General features: G+C 31.5%; 2 protein-coding genes, 1 long non-coding RNA gene and 1 other non-coding gene across 4 annotated transcripts; 2 read left to right on the top strand and 2 right to left on the bottom strand.

The window, feature by feature from the left end:
• The first annotated feature begins 1,434 nt into the window (after positions 1-1,434).
• LOC118028239 (BTB/POZ domain and ankyrin repeat-containing protein NPR1) lies at positions 1,435-5,820 on the top strand. The gene is made up of 4 exons (XM_035031772.2): positions 1,435-2,822; positions 3,426-4,179; positions 4,798-4,995; positions 5,224-5,820. Exons 1-4 carry the CDS (start codon positions 2,277-2,279, stop codon positions 5,484-5,486), a joined length of 1,761 nt encoding a protein of 586 aa, XP_034887663.1. The 5' UTR covers positions 1,435-2,276; the 3' UTR covers positions 5,487-5,820.
• A 6,470-nt stretch (positions 5,821-12,290) lies between these two features.
• Positions 12,291-13,712, bottom strand: LOC140954621 (uncharacterized). Its single transcript, XR_012168040.1, has 2 exons — positions 13,101-13,712; positions 12,291-12,857 (listed from the first exon to the last, which is right to left on the bottom strand). It is a non-coding gene; the product is annotated as an uncharacterized lncRNA (long non-coding RNA).
• Positions 13,713-13,853: 141 nt separating this feature from the next.
• LOC118028394 (small nucleolar RNA U3) lies at positions 13,854-14,066 on the top strand. Its single transcript, XR_004684018.1, has one exon. It is a non-coding gene; the product is annotated as a small nucleolar RNA U3 (small nucleolar RNA).
• Positions 14,067-17,228: 3,162 nt separating this feature from the next.
• On the bottom strand, positions 17,229-17,991 carry LOC140954604 (BTB/POZ domain and ankyrin repeat-containing protein NPR1-like). Its single transcript, XM_073404758.1, has 2 exons — positions 17,707-17,991; positions 17,229-17,480 (listed from the first exon to the last, which is right to left on the bottom strand). Exons 1-2 carry the CDS (start codon positions 17,858-17,860, stop codon positions 17,251-17,253), a joined length of 384 nt encoding a protein of 127 aa, XP_073260859.1. The 5' UTR covers positions 17,861-17,991; the 3' UTR covers positions 17,229-17,250.
• Between the last annotated feature and the right edge of the window lie 5,229 nt (positions 17,992-23,220).

Genomic DNA, 23,220 nt, shown 5'->3' with positions numbered 1-23,220 from the left:
CGGAATTTAGTTTAGGGACCCAGATGAGAATCACATCATAGTTAGGGGACAAATATATCCATTTTCCCCAATAAAAGCATCTACTGCCATTAAAATAATTTCATTTCACTACCTTGGGAGCTGTTAATTTTTGCCAGGCATTAAATAATTTATAGATTGTTAAGGCCTCAAGGAGATTATATTTTAGGAGCAGTAGATAAAGAATAGGCCCATTCAAGGTTTTGAGCCAGCCCACGTGGCTCCATCGTCTTCCTTTGCCGACATGGGCATTTCTTAATTCCGGTGTGCTTCCGTGATGCAGCTCTGCTATTTATTACAGTTGACTCCCGACGGATATTCTTGCTGGATAACTGAACCTGAGTGCGTAATTATTTGTAAGCCCTTGAGATTAATTATATTTTAGTTTGTAACTTTTTATAATTTACTATATAATAAGTTTTTTATTATAAAAAAAATGTGTTGTGCGTTCAATAATTGCCGCTTCTAAGACAAAATAGATAAATATAAATGAGCATAAATACATTTAGATGTAGGAATAAAAATAAATGTTCTTAAGATAGTTTTGGAATAATTTCTATCATATTAAAACAGGAAAAAGAATAAAAACATATCATCTTTATCTCTTCTATTTCAGTACAATAATTTAAAGTTATATTGTGCAAAAACTTCATGAGTTTTAAAAAATAGTTCATGCTTAGCTTTTAATTCAATTCCATTTCACTTTAAGTATGGTCTAATTTTTGTTGTTACTTGGAATGAAACTTAGTTAGCACTCACTTGAGCCATCATCTTGTTCAGAATTAAATTTTATTTTTTTAAAAAACAAATTAAAACAATATTATTTGAAATTGATTTGATTCTTAGCAGGACAAGTTCAATAGTTAAGGTGTATTTTAAGATTGTAATAAAAAATTGTTTTTTTAAAAAAAAATTATTTGAAAATATATTAAAGTAATATTTTTATTTATTTTTTAAAATTATTTGATTATATTTTTGAAAAGATTTATTTGAAAATTATAATATATATATATAAAATAAATCTTTTCAAAAATATAATCCATTACAAAACAAACATACTTTTAATATTCAACAATGATATTTAACTACTCAATCGAGACCAAATTTGCAATCATAATCACAAAACTCTCCACAATAAAATAAAATAAAAATAAAATATATATATATATATATATATATTATTATTTGAGAAAAAAAAAATTCCATACTTTATCATCAATCTAAAGACTTCTTATGGTCTTTGCCTTGCAGAGGTGGGTCTCCTTGTCTAACAAAGGTGACGTCATTGTACACGTCAGCAAACCACATCTCTCATTGATGACGATATATAAACTGTCACTAAAACGACTTCACGTTCAATTAGTCACGGTGTCATTTATTTCTCCAAACAAAAAAAAAAAAAAGTAAAACAAAAAAAAAGACAATCCTTTCTCTCTCTAGAAAAAACAGTAACTTTGAAAGCGAGAAATGAAGTTTCGGTTGTTATCACATCACGTTAGGCACGTGCCCATGATTTTCTTTAACGTTTAGTACCCCTTTTTGTTACCTGGGTCTTCAGTTCTTGAATTCACAAAAGCACTGTCTTGGTTTGTTGGTGTCTGGGTTTTGTTTGGTTTGATTGGTCTCAAGTTAGTAGCTTTCTTGGTTAATAATCTTTTGTGTTTCTAAGATTAAGAATCTTAGATAGATCTGATAATAACCTTTAAGGCTTTTTACTGTTTCTTTATCTAGGTTCTTGAGAGCACTTCACATTTTTTGTTTACTAAAATAATTAGTTTTTGGTGTTGTTTTTCTATGTATAGTATGTTGACTTGGTGGTCTTGGAAATTCAAGCAAGAAAGTTCTTAGTTATGGCATATTGAAGTTTTTTTTTTTAAGATAAAGTAATGTTTTTGACTTCCTGATAGCTAAAATTTGATATTGCAATATAAAGTTTGTCTTTTTTTCATTTTAATTAATTTACACTATGATTTTGAATTTGTTTTAGCTGTATGATTATTCCGGTAAAACCCTTTTTGTGTTCAGCTATATAAGAATTTTTTTTTTTTTGCTTTTGCTTTTAGGTGTCCTTGATGCCGATTTCTTTCTTCTGTGTCTCTTGTAAGTTTAGGGTTTGGATATGAGCAATAAATAGCATCATTAGTTGAAAAGTAAGGTAGCTTATGGTATTTGTTTTTTAATGCTATGATTCGATAGAGAAAACTATGGATCATAGGTTCAATCTTAATAATTTATAGAGTAAGTTCGCTGGTGGATTAATGGCTAATTTCTCTGAGCCATCGTCATCTCTGAGCTATACTTCATCTTCTCATTTATCAAATGGCTCAATTAGTCACAACATATCCTCCTCAGGTGCTGAGGCAGGAACTAGTCTTGAGGTGATTAGTCTAAACAAGCTGAGCTCTAATTTGGAGCAGCTATTAATTGACTCCACTTGTGATTATAGTGATGCTGATATTGTTGTTGAGGGTACCGCTATTGGCGTTCACCGATGTATTTTAGGTGCTAGGAGTAAGTTTTTCCACGAGTTGTTTAGGAGAGAAAAGGGATCTTCAGAGAAAGAAGGAAAACCAAAGTATTGCATGAGTGATTTGTTACCTTGTGGAAAGGTTGGATATGAAGCCTTCCTAATTTTCTTGAGCTATTTGTATACTGGAAAACTCAAGCCATCTCCAATGGAAGTCTCAACATGTGTTGACAATGTATGTGCCCATGATGCGTGTAGACCTGCAATTAATTTTGCAGTAGAATTGATGTATGCATCATCCATATTTCAAGTACCAGAGCTGGTTTCACTTTTCCAGGTTAGTTTATTTTATTGCACTGTGATGCATAATTTTTTATTCATTATGTATGATGTTTGTATTCTTGATGTGGTGTGATGGTGCTCTTCTAGCCTGTACTGATTCTGTTATTTGCTTGTGGTGGAATTGCTCTTGTCCTGCAGTTGCTTAGTAATTGTGAACTTATGCTTACAAGAAATTGCCCACGCTTGCTATTTTTGCTAATATAGTTGGTAAATCTTGAGAATTGGGATCCAACTTGTTTTACTTTGTTCGCCCATGGTGCAAATATTTCAAATGATTCGTTTCTAGCAGTGCAGTTGTGATCTGATAATATTAATCCATTTGATTTATATGCTGAACCAACCCTGTGAATGCCAATATTTAAGCCTAATTAATAACTTGGGGATAGTTGCTTTTCCTGCTATTTTCCTGTACTATTTCCTCTTGGAGTCTGGTTTTCAGTAAATAAATAAAATGCCATTTTTGTTAGAGTAAACTAACAAGAATAACTTAACAAGAAAAAATAGGTTTGGGCCCTTCTATTTATTTTCAAAACTGTCCTTTGAGCTCTATAAGAAACAGAAGAAAATTATAACGGTGTGAAGCTGTATATTTTTGCAGAGACGCCTTCAGAACTTTGTTGGGAAAGCTCTTGTGGAAGATATGATTCCAATCCTTGTGGTTGCCTTCCATTGCCAATTAAGTCAGCTTGTCACGCAATGTGTTGATAGAATAGCACGGTCTGATCTTGACAACATCTCTATAGAGAAGGAGCTTCCCCATGATGTTGCAGTTGAAATTAAACTGCTCCGGCGCAAGTCTATTTCTGATGAAGAAAACACCACAGAGGCTGTGGATGCCCTGCGTGAAAAGAGAATCAAGAGGATACACATGGCATTAGACTCAGATGATGTTGAACTTGTGAAACTTCTCCTGACTGAATCTGATATAACCTTAGATGATGCTAACGCTCTCCATTATGCTGCATCATACTGTGATCTCAAGGTCGTGTCTGAGGTGCTTAGCCTCGGTCTTGCTGATGTCAATCTTAGAAATTCACGAGGTTACACGGTTCTTCACATTGCTGCAATGCGAAAAGAACCATCAGTGATAGTGTCAATGCTGGCAAAAGGAGCATCTGCTTTGGACTTGACATCAGATGGGCAAAGTGCTGTTAGTATTTGTCGAAGGTTGACAAGGCCAAAAGACTATCATGCTAAAACAGAGCAAGGGCAGGAAGCGAACAAGGACAGGTTATGCATTGATATCTTAGAGAGGGAAATGCGAAGGAATCCAATGGCTGGGAGTGCCTCCATCACTTCCCATACAATGGTTGATGATCTGCACATGAAGCTGCTATACCTGGAGAACAGAGGTATATTATTCTGCACATGATAATTTTGGATCAAATCACTAGTCTTTTTGCTGAAGCCAGTACATGGTTCGTATGCACTTTCAGCTCTATGGGACTGGATTTTGCTTTTGGATTGCATTTGGGGTTAATCTGCATAATTTTGTTCCAGTTTATATTTAACTTGCTTTTTTACCTGAGACTTTCAAGATTAATATACCAATAGCTGAAGTTTTTGGCTATTTTCTTGAAATCTCTTTCTTGCACATAAAGAGAAGTCCAGGAATGACGTTTTCAATATTCTGTTGAGATGCTTGGATATTAACATTACTGATCTTCTTGCTGCTTTATTCGGGCTTTAAGTTCCTTGGTTTGGGTGCTGGGGATGCCCTGCTAGTTATTCTGTCTGCCCGTCCAAATAGGAGCTTTTAAGCTCCCCTATCTAGTTTCCTAATATACCATTCAGTCTTAATGAAAAATAGAGATTTTCTCATTTGCATTTGATGCCCACAAAGGTGAAGGCATCCTATTGATATATGGCTTTAGCGCCTTTTGTTCAGTTATGATCTTGATTGATTTAAATGGATATCTATCACGGCTTGTACTTAAATGTATGATCAATTGTTGTGGTGTACATCACAGTGGCATTTGCAAGATTATTTTTCCCTAGTGAAGCCAAGCTAGCCATGGACATTGCACATGCTGCAACAACACCAGAATTTGCTGGTCTTGCTGCATCAAAAGGTTCTAACGGGAATTTGAGGGAGGTTGACCTAAATGAGACACCAATAATGCAGAACAAAAGACTTCGTTCTAGGATGGAAGCCCTTATGAAAACAGGTACGTGGAAGCTATGAATCCTTCTGTTTCAGTAACCAACATCAGGACATATGTTACAATGTATTATCATTACGCAAGTCCTAAAATATTGTAATCTGATTGAATCAATTGAAACCAAGAAATTGCAGAATTGAGCAAATCAAATATCACTTGTGGCTTAGAAAATACAAAACTATTTTAGTTTTTTTGCAATTATTCTCATATTAGCTGTGTTTGTCATGATGGCAGTTGAAATGGGCCGACGATACTTCCCCAGTTGCTCTGAAGTGCTCGATAAGTTCATGGAGGATGACCTTCCTGATTTGTTTTACCTTGAAAAGGGTACCCCAGATGAACAAAGAATCAAGAGGACACGTTTCATGGAGCTTAAAGAGGATGTTCAAAGGGCATTTACCAAGGACAAGGCTGAGATTAAACGCACTGGTTTGTCTTCCTCGTCATCCTCGTCTTCTCTAAAAGATGGTATTAGTAACAAACTCAGGAAATTATGAGGGCATGCAAGTATGTCTCTGATAAGCCTTATAATTGATACAAAGTTTATAGTTAAAGATTTTGATCTTCTTCCGTGTACAATTTTAACCAAAGAGCAAACTAGCTCTGTAAGCTCCTTATGCCTATGTAATACTAAGCCCTTGAAAGCTTCTTTTTTCTTCCCGAAAGCTCATAGAAAATGTTCTCTAATCACAATCGAAAAACAATAATTATAGAAATTTGCAACTGATTTATTCAGATTCGAAATTCTCTTCGTCTGGTTCATGTTTCCATAACATGTCTGATCTGTTCTGTTGGAATTTGGAATACAAATTGCGCCATGGTTTTGTGGTCTCCAGAAGGTAACAAAAATTGTGAACATTCTGAGAACCTTTATTTTTCAACTATTTTCTTCTTTGTTTGTTCTCATATCAGAGGCATGTCATTGGTTTGCCTGTACCGCCGGTGAAAGCAGTAAAGAATCCAAAACCTTGGCGCTTTGATAAAAGAAAAGGCAGCACTGAACGCTTGTTTAGAACCAATATATTCCATTGAAGTGAAAATATTCGATATCTGAGTACATAAATTTCTTGGAAAGCAGGATACCACTAAATGTGGAGTAAAGCAAGAATAATGGGCTTTGTAGTGATAGCAAGATAGAAGGCGATGAATGAAAGTATTGACTATTGGAATTTCTGCTTTCGACAAAATGAGCTGCTTTTTCCCTTTCTTTTTATCATATCTTTTTGAAGGAGATATGTTTTGTTGCTAGTGTTTGGTAACGTGATTTGTGTTTTTTAAGAATTTTGAATTTTTTTATTTTTTTATTTTTAAATTGTTTTGATGTTGTGATATTAAAAAAAATTAAAAAATATTATTTTAATATATTTTCAAGTGAAAAACATTTTCAAAAAAAATAACATTTATCATTGTCTCAAACACTCCTGTACTTACTAAATTGGCCTAGCAAATATTCGGACTTTTGCTTTTTTTTTTTTTGTAGAAAAAAAAAATTGATCGTGTCGAGGTTGACCTGGTGTGATTCGATTAAACTGACAAATTTAAAAGGTAACCTGAACAATCAATAAAAATATAATTTCACTTAAAAAAACTTAAAAATAAAAATTTTTAAAAAAATATTGAGACAACAATATATTGGATCGATTTGGGTTAAACTTTCAAGTCTATAACTCAAGTCATGAGATTATAAGAACCATATAAAAAGTAAATCAAAACAAATCTGAAGCTTAAGTCCCAATCAATTCAATATTGAAAGATGAAATTGAAAAAAAAAATCCATGAAAAAAAAGGGGAAAAAAACTTGAATTAACCTAGATTAACTTATTAAACTCATGGCTTGGGTTATGAGACTGAAATAACTCTATAGAAAATAAATTAGGATAAACTATGAAGCATAATTCTCAATATATCCAATGTTGAAGAATGAAATTGAAATAAAAAATCAACGAAAAAAAAGGACAAAAAATTAACTTAAATTAACTCGTCAAACTCGTGTCCTGGGTCATGAGACCGAAATAATCTCATAAAAAGCAAACTAAAATAATAACCCGAGCTAACCCCCCAAGCCCATGACTTGGATCATAAGATTGAGATAACTCATTAGAAAATAAATCAAAATAAATTATGAAACTCAATTCTCAATCAATTCATTATTGAATGATTTTTTTTAAAAAAAAATCAATTTAAAAAGGAATACAATAAAATGACTCAGGTTAACCTACAAAACCTATTACTTAAGTCATGAGACTAAGATAATCTCATAGAAAGTAAACTGAAATAAATCATGAAGTATGATTCTCAATTAACCAAATATTAAAGGATGAATTGAGAAAGAAAAATTCAATAAAAAAAAAAAGAGTCAACTGGGTTAAGTTGTCAAGCCTGCGACTCGAGTTATGAAACTAAGATAATCATATAAAAAGTAAATTAAAATAAATCACGAAGTCTTTGTAATAAACAAAATGTTAAAGAATTAAATAAAAATATAAAAAAAATCATTATAATAATTATTAATATTTGTTGAGATAATACATAATAAAATCACAACCTCTTTTATTTTGTCTTAGCTCAATGATGTATAACTGAATATGCCTTTCAAACATTGACAAAAAAAAAAGGTGAATTGGCAAGGGAATATTTCATTGGCCAAATAATCTCTCATTATATAGGTGGCTTGCATCACATTTAGAGGTGAGTTAGATTTTTCCTAATATAAAAAATAAGTGTTGCTGTTTAGGCAACACGAGTATTTTTAAAGATGTAAGAAAAAGTTTAAAACCTAGGTTATTGACTTGACTAAATTAAAAAAAAAACTCAATTAATTTAATAATATAATTAAAAAACATATTCATAGTAAATAAGCTAACAAAAACGATTTGACAATAATTAACTATAAAAAATAAATTGTTAATATCATACTTGGGTGGAGAACAAAGAAAAGCTCGTTGGAGACTCATTGTTGATCCGTTGTTGACATTGTCCTAACCAACAAAAAAGAGCTCCCCAAGATAGTTTTAACGTCATTTTGAAAGGCTGCACAAGGACATCAAAAATGGTTGCATGCACCGTCAAAGCAACGACCTAGAAAACAAACCAAACAAAATATCATGAAGTGAGCATCCTATGCTTATATTTAATCAATTAATTTAATTTAATTCAAAAATAATTTTTTTTTAAACAAAGATAAATTTAACAAATAACAACAACTCAAAAAGACTCGAATAACACAAGTCATTTTCAAAATTTAAAGAAAAATCCTATGGAAAGCAAATAAAAAAAAATAATGGATTCCAATGTCATATTAAATAAATATTGAAGGATAAAATTGAAAAAACATAAGCTTTTTTTTTTTAAAAAAAACCGCGATGAATCTCCTAAACTTGCAACCCATAAAATTCTAGACTCGGGCTAAATCATGAAGCTGAATTCTCAACCAATTTAATGTTGAATGATAAAATTAAAAAATAAATATCAATTTAAAAAAATTACCAAGGTAAAAAAAATAGTAATAAAAAGAATGAAGATTAGATTTTATAAGAAAAATACCAAGGTAAAAAAAATAACATAATTTTAAAAATTATCTCAAGTAAAACAACTAGCAATCAAAATAATATGGACCAAATCCATAGATGAAAATATTAAAGGAGCGTGAAACTAAAAAATATTCCAATTTTATAAATTATTTGAAATAAAATAAATAATAATAAAAAGAATAGAATTTAAAATCTGAAGGGAAAATAAATTGAAGGGTTGCTTTGAGAACTTGAAGGATTAGACACAAAAATTAGGAGAAGAGAGAAAAAAAAAAGTCCTTAACGCCAAACCGGAGGTCGATGAGTCACACGAGCTGCTTAAGGATGGAGGGGTTATCCAGACAATTAAAATGCCACCCTAAAAAGCTATTGTTTGGCTGCCAAACAAACACTCACGCATTATCTGAGAAGCACGGGCAGACTCCACTTGTCAACGAGTGTTCATGTCTACTAATTTTGTTTTTTTTAATAATATTTTATATTTATTAAATTATCAAATTACACCTAGTTAATTTTGTTTATATATATAAAAAAAAACTAGAATGAAATTATAGGAAAGCCCTTGTGCTCTGGGCTAAAGAGATTTTATTTTTAAGAGTAATTTAGTTATTTTAGTGTGTTTTAAAAGGTGCAATTTTGAAAGGAAAAAAAAAAGAGCCTTTAGATGCTAGTTAAATAAATTTTACTTTTAAAAGTAATTTAATTATTTAACTATGCTGTAAAAATATAAAAAAGATAGAGTTGTTTCTTATCAAGGATCTTGAAAAAAAAATCTTATTATAATAGAGTTCATTGATTTTTTCTAAGAAGGTTAAATTATATCGTTTTCAATCCGCAACACAATAAATTAGAGTGTAAAAATGAAAGACTAAGCATTATTATTTTGTTTTTAATTTTAATTTAACTAAAATGCCCTAACACTATGTAAAGCTATAGAAATTCGAAACAGCCTACAGGTATGTTTTGATAATACAATATATTAAACTTTTATGAAATTGCTTTTCAACACATAAAAATCATACAAAAATATTTTTTAAAAATATCAATTTAATTATATTTTTTAGTATAAAATAGTTTGAAAAATATTTTTAAAAATAACTTAAACCCACGGAAAAAACACTGCCTCCATTGCCTGTTTGGTTTGCCATAGGTGGTCGGTGGTCCTATCATCTAGGTTCGATGCTGGTATTGACGACACCCAACAATTAATGAACGACATGTCAGCTATTGTGAAAGGTGCCAATGTTTAAGCTGAAACTCTTTTTTTTTACTAGATAGCTTGCCTGCTGTTTGCTAACTTGCTACTGGTTTTTTAACTTATTATTTTTTTAATTTTATAATAATTAAAATAAATATAAGGAAAGACTCTGTAAATGATATAAATTTTTTAAAAATATATCTGATGTTGGTATTATGGTAATGATTATTTTTAAAAATATTTTTTATTTAAAAATATAATGAGTTAATATATTTTTTTAAAAAAATTATTTTTAATATTAATACATTCAAAATGATTTAAAAACACTAAAAAATTAATTAAAAAAAAATACTTTTATTATATAAAAGCAAACGTACTATAAGTCTCTTTCAATCCTTATATTAACTTTTAACATCTTACAATATTTAATTAAATCTTAAGATACAAGTAAATGTTGGAGGACTATATTTGATTGGCTATAAAGATTTTTTTGAAGCTATAATAATTATATAATTATTTATAAAATAAATTCCAGTCTTACGTTAACCGTTTTGTCACCATAAGTATTTAAAAGATTATAAATAATTCTAAACATCAAAATCATCTAAAATATATTTGAAAAAAATATTTTTATAAAAATATAAATTAATTTTGGAGAATTAAAAGAAAATGGGGACATACATGCTAGGCCCGGTGATGAAACGCCTAGGCCATCGAGTTAGCCCATAAGTGCATGTTTTTTTTTCCGCCAACGGATCATCCACTATCACAATTTTGATGACTTTAAAGCCGCTGAAAAATTAGGAATTGCTCTACTTTTTCTTTTCTTTTTGTAAAAAAAAAAAAATCATTTTCTTTCATTATTTTTCATCTCAAATGCCTCAAAATCCTTTCAAAAGACTCTTAGAACCCAACCTGAACCTTAAAATTCAATAAAAACAACTTAAAAAATGAATCAAATCCGAAACCTATTTTAGTTTTTAGAGATTGAAAATTGAAATACAAAAATTTTAATTAACAAAATATAAATATAAAAATTACAAGAATCTATTCAAGCTTATAAGGAAGCGGAACAATGACAGGTTCTGCATTAGTATCTTAGAGAGGGAAATGAGAAGGAATCCAATGGCGTGGAGTGTGTCCATCACTTCCCATACAAATACAATGGATGATGATCTTCACATGAAGCTGCTATACCTGGAGAACAGAGGTATATTGTTCTGCACATGACAATTTTTGATGACTTTAAAGCCGCTGAAAAATTAGGAATTGCTCTTTTTTTTTTTTTTGTAAAAAAAAAAAAAAAACTCATTTTCTTTCATTATTTTTCATCTCAAATGCCTCAAAATCCTTTCAAAAGACTCTTAGAACCCAACCTGAACCTTAAAATTCAATAAAAACAACTTAAAAAATGAATCAAATCCGAAACCTATTTTAGTTTTTAGAGATTGAAAATTAAAATACAAAAATTTTAATTAACAAAATATAAATATAAAAATTACAAGAATCTATTCAAGCTTATAAGGAAGTGAACAATGGCAGGTTCTGCATTGGTATCTTAGACAGGGAAATGAGAAGGAATCCAATGGCGTGGAGTGCGTCCATCACTTCCCATACAATGGATGATGATCTTCACGTGAAGCTGCTATACTTGGAGAACAGAGATATATTGTTCTGCACGTGATCATTTTGAATTAAATTACTAGTCTTTTTGTAGAAGCTAGTACATCGTTCTTATGCGCTTTCAGCTCTATGGGACTGTTTCTTCTTCAAACATTCTCTTCTTTGTTTGTACTGAACGCTTGTTTAGAACCCATATATTCCATTGAAGTGAAAATATTCGAACCTTTTGCTCATCAGCTATGAATATTGTGCTTTGTCTTGGAAATATGGGCACCGCCTGGCATGGTCAAAAAGTTCTTACCAGGCTGGGCTACTGCTCGATAGTAAGAGAGCAAACACGACACATGTATTAATGACACGATAAATATGGATAGGTTAGCGCTAAGCACAATCACGTTACACCTCCAAGATGGAATTGACCACAGACACTTGCACTGCTACAGTGTGTAGCACCAGCCGCCCTCGACAACCGTGTATTAGACAAAACCTTATCCTTGGTCTCTTGTCGGCGAAGGCATTCAATATAGACGGCTGATTTGAAAGAAAAAAATCAGGTTTTGCCATCTCAGATCCGCAAGTTGGACATACTAGTGCATGCATTAATTAATGGCCAAGTTGGACACCAAGAAGCACCATGGTATTGTGAGCAACAGAGAACCCGAGATGGATGATTCATAGAGAAATTTGTTAAGAACTACAGCAAACAGAAAAAACGCTCAGCGATTAGATCCGTGGGTAATGAATGGATGGCTTCAATTTGACTGAAACGATACATATGAACTGTACACAATTTAATACTTTTTTTAATATTACGAAACTCTAAAATATCTAACACGACATCTATAAAAAAGAAATGCGGGGAGAGGGGTCACAAAGCAAACAGAGAGAGAGAGAGAGAGAGAGAGATTGAGCTAAGGACAATGATGAGGAAAATATTGGTTGCAGTGTTGATTGTGAGCATGGTCGCTTCTCATTTTGAGAACGTAGCGTCTGATGCTTCTGATTGCGATGACGCATGTACCACCGGCTGCGTTCAATCAAACATAAGACTTTTGCGCCGCTGTGATATCAAATGTGGGATAAGATGCGGTCCGGATTCTGAAGTCGAAGATCACACAGGTTAAAGAATTTGGGAGTCTCAAAGATGAATGCTACCTGGAATCTATTTATGGAATAATTTGCAACAACTCTTTTGACTGTCTTTATTTTCTGTCAAATTTTCAGTGTTGATACTCTTTGTATTAGAAATAATCTCAAGTTTGAATAAAGAAAGGAGAGAATCACTTTTGAAACTCCAGTTGCTGTAAGAAAACTGTAGCCGTTCGCTCTTGAAACTTGATAATCATCATTGTAGACACAGAAAAACACAGATTCATCTATCAAGCTAGAAGGCACCAGTAAAGTACCTCTGCAATCTGCATCGTGGAACAAGCAATTAAAGGAAATCATGATAAACGAAGTGGAAGAGGAGAGAGGCCGTATTGCCATCGTCTGGAACGAAGAAGTTCCTCAGAATCCTAAAACATCAAACAGCAATAATTAATGCCTGCCATCTCAGATCTGCAAGTTGAAGAACAAGCAGCAGCATCGTATTGTGAGCAACAGAGAACATGAGATGGATGATTCATAAAAAAAATTGTTAGAAACGACAGCAAACAGAAAAAACGCTGAGTGATTAGATCCTTGGATAATGAATGGATGGCATCAACTTGACTGAAACAATACATATAAACTGTGCACAATTTAAATGCAGAACTAGCCTTGGCTTGAAGCTGATGCATTCCTTAAACTTTCCCACATAGCTGGTCGTTCAGGGTGGACATCTACATAATATTTTACAAATTGCACATGAACATGCAAGGATTGTGCCCATCGATACTTTGCGTTTTGCTGCACCTTTTTCCCTCAGCCGAATATACATTCGAAATCTAAGTTTAACCCTCTCAAAATCATAGCATAAATATGCTGGGAATTCCTCCAGTGAGTTGACCGAGTAGCCTAGGAAATTTGTCATGCAATCAATCTTCTTTTCAAGTGCATCTTTGGTCTGGTTTGGCACCATTGGAACTTGTTTAATGAAGCTGGAGACAACATTGTAGTCCAAACCAGTTTGTACCAGGCAACCCATCCTCTCTTGTAATTGATTTCCTCTACCTCGAAACGTTTTTAGAAATCTTGTCATCTCATCTAAGTTTTCAACGTGCTCCACCCTCAGCAAGAACGCTGTTTTCTCCAAAACAGTAACAGATAGTCCCCGGTCGGGATTCTAAAATACCACCACAAAGGCAGCGCCGCAGTAGCTGAGGGTCATCCTCGTACTTTCATATCACTACTCTCCCCTTGGATATTACCGGGGCCGCGGGGCTCGTAGCAAGAAGCAAAAAAGACGGACAAAGCGTTTTTCTTTAGGACAAAAACACCCTTGAAACAAAAATAGAACTAGATTTGTCCCACATCAGAAAAGAACGAAGAAACAAGAGAGTTAATAAACTGTTCGAGGAGCTCAGAACAACACGACCTTACTTGAACAGGATCTGTTCTATAGGATCGTACCTCTGTATCCTTAATCACTAAGGAGACAGGAACGTAAACCTGGTTGATGAATCATGACCGTGTGATCATAGCGTGAATAATGGCTTGAAGGCCTTCATGATCATCATGGCTGTAGAGGATCGTTTCCCAGCCATAACATGGCTGGGAATGGTCATGCGGTTGTCTGACAGTTTTCTTTATTTTTGAATGCAATAAAAAAAAAATAACACTAGTGAGTTGTAGAGGACTTCACCTAAGATTTCTCTTTTCTCCACCAAAAACATTCTCTAACAGCCTGCCTCTCTCGATCGATCGAACTCTCCTCTTGCTCTGTAGCAAAACTCGCGACAGTTAAGCTTTTTTCATTATATTTATTTTAAATTATGTTAACTTTAGTTAAATTACAAACATTAACAATATTTTTTTATATAGAATCTCGAGGTAGACATGATTGAGGTACCTATTTTAGGAGTGTTGACAAGTAGAACCATCTTATTATTGATGTGGATCTTGATGATAGGTCAATGTTATATATATATATATATATAGATGCTCATCGATTCATTGGGGTTTGTTGCGAAGAGCACTTGCAAATGTTTCATCTAAAGTAGGTTTGCTGTCAAAAATGTGTTTGGTTTTGTAATTGTTTGAAGTTTTTTATGCATGGCGCTGTCTAGTGGTGTGGTAGCTTCTGGTCACCATGAATGTTGTAAACTCACCTTGTTGGCCTGAGTGCAAGTTGTTAATAATATTTTCCACTCATATTTCTTGATGCGGGAATCTTTCTATCTTGTCCACTGCTTTTCCTTTTTGCCAAAAGATAAGATATTTTCATAGAATCTTGTCGGCAAAACCAGAAATATCAGAACATACGAGGTAAAACTCCTATGTTGAAGATGGGGCATTCCGAGAATCGAACTCGGGCCCTCTCGCACCCAAAGATGTTTGCTGTTTTGATGTTTTAGGAGGAATTTCTTCTGGTTCTTCGTTCCAGAAGATGACAATATGGCCTCTCTCCTCTTCCACTTCGTTTATCATGATTTCCTTTAATTGCTTGTTCCACGATGCAGATTGCAGTGTGTACTTTACTGGTGCCTTATATAGATGAATCTGTGTTTTTCTGTGTCTAAAATGATGATCATCAAGTTTCAAGAACAAAAGGCTACAATTTTTTCTTACAGCAACTGAAGTTTCAGAAGTGATTCTCTCCTTTCTTTATTCAAATTAATAGCCCTAATCCCCCTCTTCCCTTCCTATTTCTAATACAAAGAGTATCAACACTGAAAATTTGACAGAAAATAAAGACAGTCAAAAGAGTTGCTGCAAATTATTCCATAAATAGATTCCAGGTGACATTCATCTTTGAGACTCCCAAGTTCTTTAACCTGTGTGATCTTCGACTTCAGAATCCGGACCGCATCTTATCCCACATTTGATATTACAGCGGAGCAAAAGTCTTGTGTTTGATTGAACGCAGCCGGTGGTACATGCGTCATCGCAATCAGAAGCATCAGACGCTACGTTCTCAAAATGAGAAGCGACCATGCTCACAATCAACACTGCAACCAATATTTTCCTCATCATTGTCCTCAATCTCTCTCTCTCTCTTCTCTCTATGTTTGCTTTGTGACCCCCTTCCCCTCATTTCTTTTTTATAGATGTCGTGTTAGATATTTTAGAGTTTCGTAATATTAAAAAAGTATTAATAAAATAATATAGTTTGAATACGATTGTTATTAAGAATAGTACTTAAACACAAGCTTTAATTAAAAGTATTGTATTTTGAATCTTATCTTTTAACCTTTAAATTTTATAAAAGTTTTAATTGATTTGTGTAGAGGTTAATTAAGTTAAAAAATATATTTATTTAAATAATATATATTAAATAAATATATTTTTGAAATGCAATTATTATTCTAAATAACAATTATGAATAAAAAAAAATTCTAAGACATAAAACTATGTTATTTTATAGATATTTTTTTTAACATGTATTATTATCCCAAATTCTCTACCCTTGTTTTAAACAATTATGAATAAAAAAATATTCTAAGACATAAAAAATATCTTTTTAGAAAAAATCCTTCATCTATCCCTTTTTTTTAATTAAATCAGCCATCTATGTTGAATGCTTACGCTAACAAGAGACCAAGGATAAGGTTTGACTGATACACTGTTATCGAGGGCGGCTGGAATTTTACAACTATAGCAGCGCGACTGTCGGTGGTCGATTCCAAGTGTATTTGGCATTGTAGTGAAAAAGTATTTTTTAAATAATTTAAATTTTATTTTTATTTTAAGTTAATATATTTTTTATGTTTTCAAATCATTTTGATATACTAATATCAAAAATAATTTTTAAAAAATAAAAAAATATTTTTAGCATGTTTTTTATAAGCGAAAAACACTTTGAAAAACAACAGCAATTACACTCCAAACACGCTCGGTCCATCTACGAGGTGTTATTTTCAAAGTGATTTTCCTAATTTATTTATAGTTTGTCTTTAATAAAATATATTTTTTGAAAATAAAATATATTTATTTTTAAATGATTTTCTTAAAACTTATAATTTTTTTTATTCAATCAATTTAATATTTTATTTTTTAAGATTTAATATCTTGATTTACATTTGTCTTAAGTTTTTTAAATTTTGTTTTTAAGTGTTGTTAATAATTTTTTATTGATTTATTAACATACATAATTCTTAGTTTATTTAATTATATAAATACATAAATTTTTTGATTTGTTATATTTTTTTTAACAATCAAAATACATTGAAAAAAAAATCTACATAAATAATTTTTATGAAAAATAAAAAAAATTTAACCCATAACAAAGCACAAGTCATGTGGCGTGTTAGATCACTTAATGCAATGTTTGAGATTACGTTTTGGAAATATTGTTGAAAAAAATTGATTTTATTTTTACTTAAAATTAATATATTTTTTATGTTTTTAGATTATTTTCAAGTACTTATGTAAAAAATAATTTTTAAAAAATAAAAAAAATTATTTTTAATATTTTCTAAAATAAAAAAACATTTTTATAAAATAACATCCACCACACTTTTAAACACTCATGCCATCAAGCAGTAGCACAGCCTTTTAAGAACTTTTTGACGATGCCAGGCGCTGCCCATATTTGGAAGCTTGTTCTGACCATGGGCCTGTCAATCCATTTTACACCTCTGCCAAATAGCTCGAAAGGTTAATGGAGTTTTTGGAACTGGCTGGTTTGCGCTAAAGCCACCATTGGAGCTTGAACCATTGACTTGACGTTCAGCAGATGATTTGGTTGCATAGATACTCACGGTCGTCCTGTCCTGTATGAATGGGATGGAACAGTGTGTTCGTCCCTTGTTTGTTGTGGACCGAAACTCAACATTCATAGTTTTTTGTTTTCCCAAGACAAAGCACAATATTCATAGTTTTTTGTTTTTTGGTAAATGCCCTTTGAACATCCTCTTTAAGCTCCATGAAACGTGTCTTCTTGATTCTTTGTTCATCTGGGGTGCCCTTTTCATGGTAAAACAAATCAGGAAGGTCATCCTCCATGAACTTATCGAGCACTTGGGAGCAATTGGGGAAGTATCGTCGGCCCATTTCAACTGCCATCATGACAAACACAGCTAATATGAGAATAATTGCAAAAACTAAATAGTTTGTATTTTCTAAGCCACAAGATTTATATTTGATTTGCTCAATTCTGCAACTTCATGGGAATTCAATTGAGTCAATCAGATTAAAATATTCTAGGACCCTCGTAATTATAACACATTATAACATGTCCTGATGCTGGTTCCTGAAACAGAAGGATTCATAGTTTCCATGTACCTGTTTTCGTTAGGGCTTCCATCCTAGAACGAAGTCTTATGTTCTGCGTTATTGGTGTCTCATCTAGGTCAAGCTCCCTCAAATTCCCGTTAGAACCTTTTGAAGCAGCAAGACCAACAAATTCTGGTGTTGTTGCAGCATGTCCAATGTCCATGGCTAGCTTGACTTCAGTAGGGAAGAATAATCTTGCAAATGCCACTGTGATGTACACCACAACACTTGATCATACATTTAATTAGAAGCGATGATAGATATCCATTTGAACCAATCACGATCATAATTGAACAAAAGGCGCTAAAGCCATAAATCAATGGGATGCCTTCACCTTTGTGCGCATCAGATGCCATATAGAAAATCTCCGTTTTCATCAAGATTGCTTGGTAGATTAGGAGATTAAAATAGAAAGAGCATAAAAGCTCCTATTTGAAGCTAAGGAATTTAAAGCTCGGATAGAGCAGCGAGAAGATCAGTAATTTTAATATGTAGGTATCTCAATAGAGTATTTGAAGATATCATTGCCGGATTTCTCTCTATGTGCAAGAAAGAGATTTCAGTAAACTAACAAAAAACTTTAGCTTTTGGCATATTAATCTTGAAATTCTTAGGGGAAAAGGCAAGTTAACTGTAAACAGGAACACAATTATGCAGATTAAGCCAGAAAAAGAAGCAAAATTTAAATTCAATGCAATCCAAGAGCAAAATCAAGTACCATAGAGCTGAAAGTGCATATGAACGATGCACTGGCTTCAGCAAAAAAACTAGTGATTCGATCCAAAATTATCATGTGCAGAACAATATACTTCTGTTCTCCAGGTATAGCAGCTTCATGTGAAGATCATTACCCATTGTTCTCCGGGTTATATTTATTAGAAATATTATCCAAAAATAAATATTTGTTATTTAAAAATATAAAAACAATTATATATGAATTAAAATAATTTCTTTAAAAATTAAATGCATATAAAATAATAAAAAATAATTGCTATTTAAATGAGGCCATTGATAGATATCTAAGAGATAATACAGACATGTCCTGTCAAGTTCCACTGAGGTATGATGCCATTTCCTTTCTCGCCATCCTTTTCCTCAAGTAAAGTGTCTAATGGGACAGTTCAAAGCCAATTATTTTATATGGTCAGTGCCTTTTTGCTGCACATGGCTTTGTTTAACAGCAATGCATGACTATTGTCGAGTCCGAGGCAACAATTATTGAAAAGTTTTTCTACGGCTATAGAATCCAAAGTCCAAACTTTTTTATGTTTACTGTTTGAAAAGTTTCTTCGAAAAATAATTCATAGTTAAAAGAAAATTTAAGTGAAGTACTCCCTCCCTCCAGATTCCTTCAAATCCACTTATCCAACACAAACCCATCTCAAGAACCCAAATTTGATGAAACCATATCGCATTTAATCGATCACTGAGGAAGGAAGACTTCATGACGGATAAATTTATCTTTGTTTTGAATTGTTCAAGCTGGTGGATAAATTATAATCCCCTAGTTAGCTTTTTGGTCCGGTCGTGTTCATTAAATTTTAAAATTTTTTAAACTAAAATCAAATCTTACAGGTTTTGTTTTTTTAATTTTTTAATTGGTTAATTTGATATTATTTTTTCTCAGCTTATTTTTTTTTTAATTAATTTTTTTATTTTTTCAATTTAATTGATTTTTTGTTTTCTTTAACCCCATTGGCCATGCTAAGAAATCATTAGTATGGGATGAAATTTTATATATAAAAAAATTACTTTTATAAGTGTTAGTTTGTTTTTTACGTTGTAAAAGTATTTTCAGATTTTTTATTATTTTTATTTTAAATTAATATATTTTTAATAATTTTAGATTATTTTAATATATTATATCAAAAAATAAAATTTTAAAAAATAAAAAATATTATTTTAATATATTTTTAAATAAAAAATATATTATTATAATAATAAAGACATGCTATAAATTTTTACCCGACTACTTTCACTGGCAGTATTTTTTGGTAAGGTATCAACAAATATACATTACTGCAGAATGTGTCATATCAAGGAATAAAAAAGAAGAAAAAAAAAAAGGTTATGCATTAAATTAGTACCTTCCCTCCTCCTTCTTCTTCTACTGCTGTTTTTTTTTTTTAAATATAAAACGACATACAGATTAAATTAAGCAAAAAAAAAAGATAGCTAGAAATTTATTATTAAGTATTTTTTATTTAAAAATATATAAAAATATTTTTTATGTTTAATATTTAAAATATCAAATTAATTAAAAAAATACTAAAAAATTATTAATTTAATATTTTTAAGTCAAATATAATTTTAAATACAAAAACAAATAGTAAAATAAGACGAAGGCTAAAGAATAAACAAAACAAAGAGTAGCAAAAAAGGAAAATTAGATGGATTGATGTGGTTTGATATTTTGTACACATTATTTATATTATTTTATATTTTAGGTTAGTTTTCTAGCCTTTTTAAAGGACTATAAACCTTAGAAAATTTTATGATGCTATTTGACCCGCGCTCCCATAGATCAATTTTTTTCCCCTTAAAACAATTATATACGAAAAGCTTTTCCAATGTATTTTTGTATATAAAAAAAATCATAAGTGTAAATAAAAATCTTACACATTGTAATGAAATTTTTATTTACTCAAAAATTAATATAAATAGACAAACATAAAATTAATTGAATTAAAAAAAATTATACAATGTTACATATATTAGAAATATTATTCAAAAAATAAATATTTTTTATTTAAAACATAAAAACAATTATATATGAATTAAAATAATCTATTTAAAAATTAAATGCATATAAAATAATAAAAAATAATTGCTATTTAAATGAGGCTAATAAAAGGGAAGAAAAGAGAAGATGTGTTAATTTAAATATAAATTTAAAAATCATTCTTAAAAAACATATATTTAAGAAAAGGCATTAATTAAAAAAAACAACATTTAGAAAAAAAAAAAAAAAGAAAAAAAGAAGAAGGAAAATACCAGGTATTGTCCCAGCGCTTGGCCCATTTAATAAAGTCTTTGCGTGTGGGCCTGCAATTTTCAACAAAAATAAAGTTTTTCTTTCTCGCTGTCCTTTTCCTCAAGTAAAGTGTCGAATGGAACAGTGCAAAGCCAATTATTTATACGGTCAGTGCCTTTTTGCTGCACATGGCTTTGTTTAACAGCAATGCATGACTATTGTCGAGTCCGAGGGAACAATTATTGAAAAGTTGTCGAGTCCGAGGCAACAATTATTGAAAAGTTTTTCTACGGCTATAGAATCCAAAGTCCAAACTTTTTTATGTTTATTGTTTGAAAAGTTTCTTTGAAAAATAATTCATAGTTAAAAGAAAATTTAAGTGAAGTACTCTCTCCCTCTCCAGATTCCTTCAAATCCACTTATCCAACAACATAAACCCATCTCAAGAACCTCCCATAAATCAAAAGAAACCCAAATTTGATGAAACCATATCGCATTTAATCGATCACTGAGGAAGGAAGACTTCATGACGGTGATTTGATGCATGTGGGTAACGACAGTGGTTGTTCACTATCTTCCTTCTGCACCTCTTATTGCCACTATTTTTGGTGGGTTTTAACGCTGGTTGAAATGTAATTACCAGGACCCAGCACATCATCATTGCTTATGATGATCCATTCAGTTTCTTAGACTAGTTCAGGTATTTATTTTAAAATTAAATTTTTTTTATGAGGTCAATATATCAATTTAATAACATGTGAATAACGACTCATTTGTTCTTAAGTGCTGGTTGTTGGTGGGAGTCGTCGACAGAAGATTTTTTTTGAGAGATTATATGGATTTTTTTGGAGAATAGAAAATGCAGTTGTGAAGGGATGGTTATTAATTCAATGGATCCAAAGTAACTGCATCATATTTATAATGGCGAAAGCCGAATGCGATGCTATCGCTGCAATATGTTTTGATGGAGCTGACACCTCACAAGCTTATGATCTTAAGAAAAACATAATGAGACTTAAACAAGTTTGGAGGATAAATATACTACAACTATTAGAGACATCTTGCTTGGGGATGCCACTAAAGGTCTACCTCTCCAAGTTATGTACATAATTATTTAAGTGAGTTAACTAAAACATATTAGGACGTGCAAATCGTAAAATTTATCATCGGATAACATGAGCAAATCATTTTTATTCATTATTTAAATGTGTTCATCTGTTGAAGACTTAGATTAATAATTTATTAATTTCATAGTTGGTCCTAAAAATGAGCAATTTCTTTTCTTTTCTTTTTGCCAATTTTGCATAGAATCTCGCAAAAAGAATATGGAGAACTAGTTACCTTTTTTTCGTTGTTTCTTTTGAATGTGGGTTTAATGGCGCTAAAGCGTTGAGTTATTAATAGATGCTATGATATTAGTTTTTTTTAATATAAAAAATTAAACCATGTTTAATAATATGACCCGATTGAGTTAATATTTTTTTTAAAAAATATTAGATTTGAATATAAAAATATGATTTGATTTTAAAATAAAAATAAGTTAATATTTTTTTAAAAAAAATATATTGAGATAGAAATATTAAAATGAACTTTAACTTCACGCCTAACATGTAATACAAGTAATAGAATAACTTTTTTATAAGAAAAAAAATTACTTAATCATTTAAAACAATCAATCTGCTTCACTTCTCAAGATCATAATTGAACAAAAGGCGCTAAAGCCATAAATCAATGGGATGCCTTCACCTTTGTGCGCATCAAATGCCATTAAAAAAATCTCTATTTTCATCAAGATTGCATGGTAAAAGCTCCTATTTGGAGAAGAGCAGACAAGATAGCTAGCAGGACACCCCCAGCACCCAAACCAAGGAATTTAAAGCTCGGATAAAGCAGGAAGAAGATCAGTACTGTTGACATGTAGGTATCTCAATAGAGTATTTGAAGATATCATTGCAGGATTTCTCTCTATGTGCAAGAAAGAGATTTCAGTAAATTAACAAAAAACTTTAGCTTTTGGCATATTAATCTTGAAATTCTTAGGAGAAAAGGCAAGTTAATTGTAAACAGGAACAAAATTATCATGTGCAGAACAATATACTTCTGTTCTCCAGGTATAGCAGCTTCATGTGAAGATCATCATCCATTGTATGGGAAGTGATGGAGGCACTCCCAGCCATTGGTTTCCTTCTCATTTCCCTCTCTTAGATATCAATGCATAACCTGTCTATTAAAATATAGTTTTTAATAGAGAAGATAAGGGTCTCATACTGGTGAATTGAAACCGAATATTAAAGTGAGCAGTGAAATCAAAAGGTGGTAGGTATTTGAACTTGATACCTTTTGTCAATATCTTTAGTTCTTGATCGAAATTCAATTGTTCGAGCTAGGTGTCCAGTCACGTCCAAGTTAATTGTAAACAGGAACAAAATCATGCAGATTAAGCCAGAAAAAGAAGCAAATTTTCAATTCAATGCAATCCAAAAGCAAAATCCAGTCCCATTGAGCTGAAAGTGTATAAGAATGATGTACTGGCTTCAGCAAAAAAACTA

The sequence above is a fragment of the Populus alba genome, chromosome 15 (assembly GCF_005239225.2).
Source record: "Populus alba chromosome 15, ASM523922v2, whole genome shotgun sequence".
Lineage (NCBI taxonomy): Eukaryota > Viridiplantae > Streptophyta > Magnoliopsida > Malpighiales > Salicaceae > Populus > Populus alba.
Note: the sequence above shows the minus strand (reverse complement) of the source record. Positions and strands in the feature narration are given on the sequence as shown.

Bases quoted from the DNA above. Each gene is read 5' to 3' on its own strand.
- LOC118028239 (XM_035031772.2), top strand. From the start codon at position 2,277: ATGGCTAATTTCTCTGAGCCATCGTCATCTCTGAGCTATACTTCATCT. The intron at 2,823-3,425 runs GTTAGTTTATTT...ATATTTTTGCAG, and splicing joins AGCTGGTTTCACTTTTCCAG to AGACGCCTTCAGAACTTTGT. The intron at 4,180-4,797 runs GTATATTATTCT...TGTACATCACAG, and splicing joins GCTATACCTGGAGAACAGAG to TGGCATTTGCAAGATTATTT.
- LOC140954604 (XM_073404758.1), bottom strand. From the start codon at position 17,860: ATGGACATTGGACATGCTGCAACAACACCAGAATTTGTTGGTCTTGCT. The intron at 17,481-17,706 runs GTACATGGAAAC...TCATGATGGCAG, and splicing joins GGAAGCCCTAACGAAAACAG to TTGAAATGGGCCGACGATAC.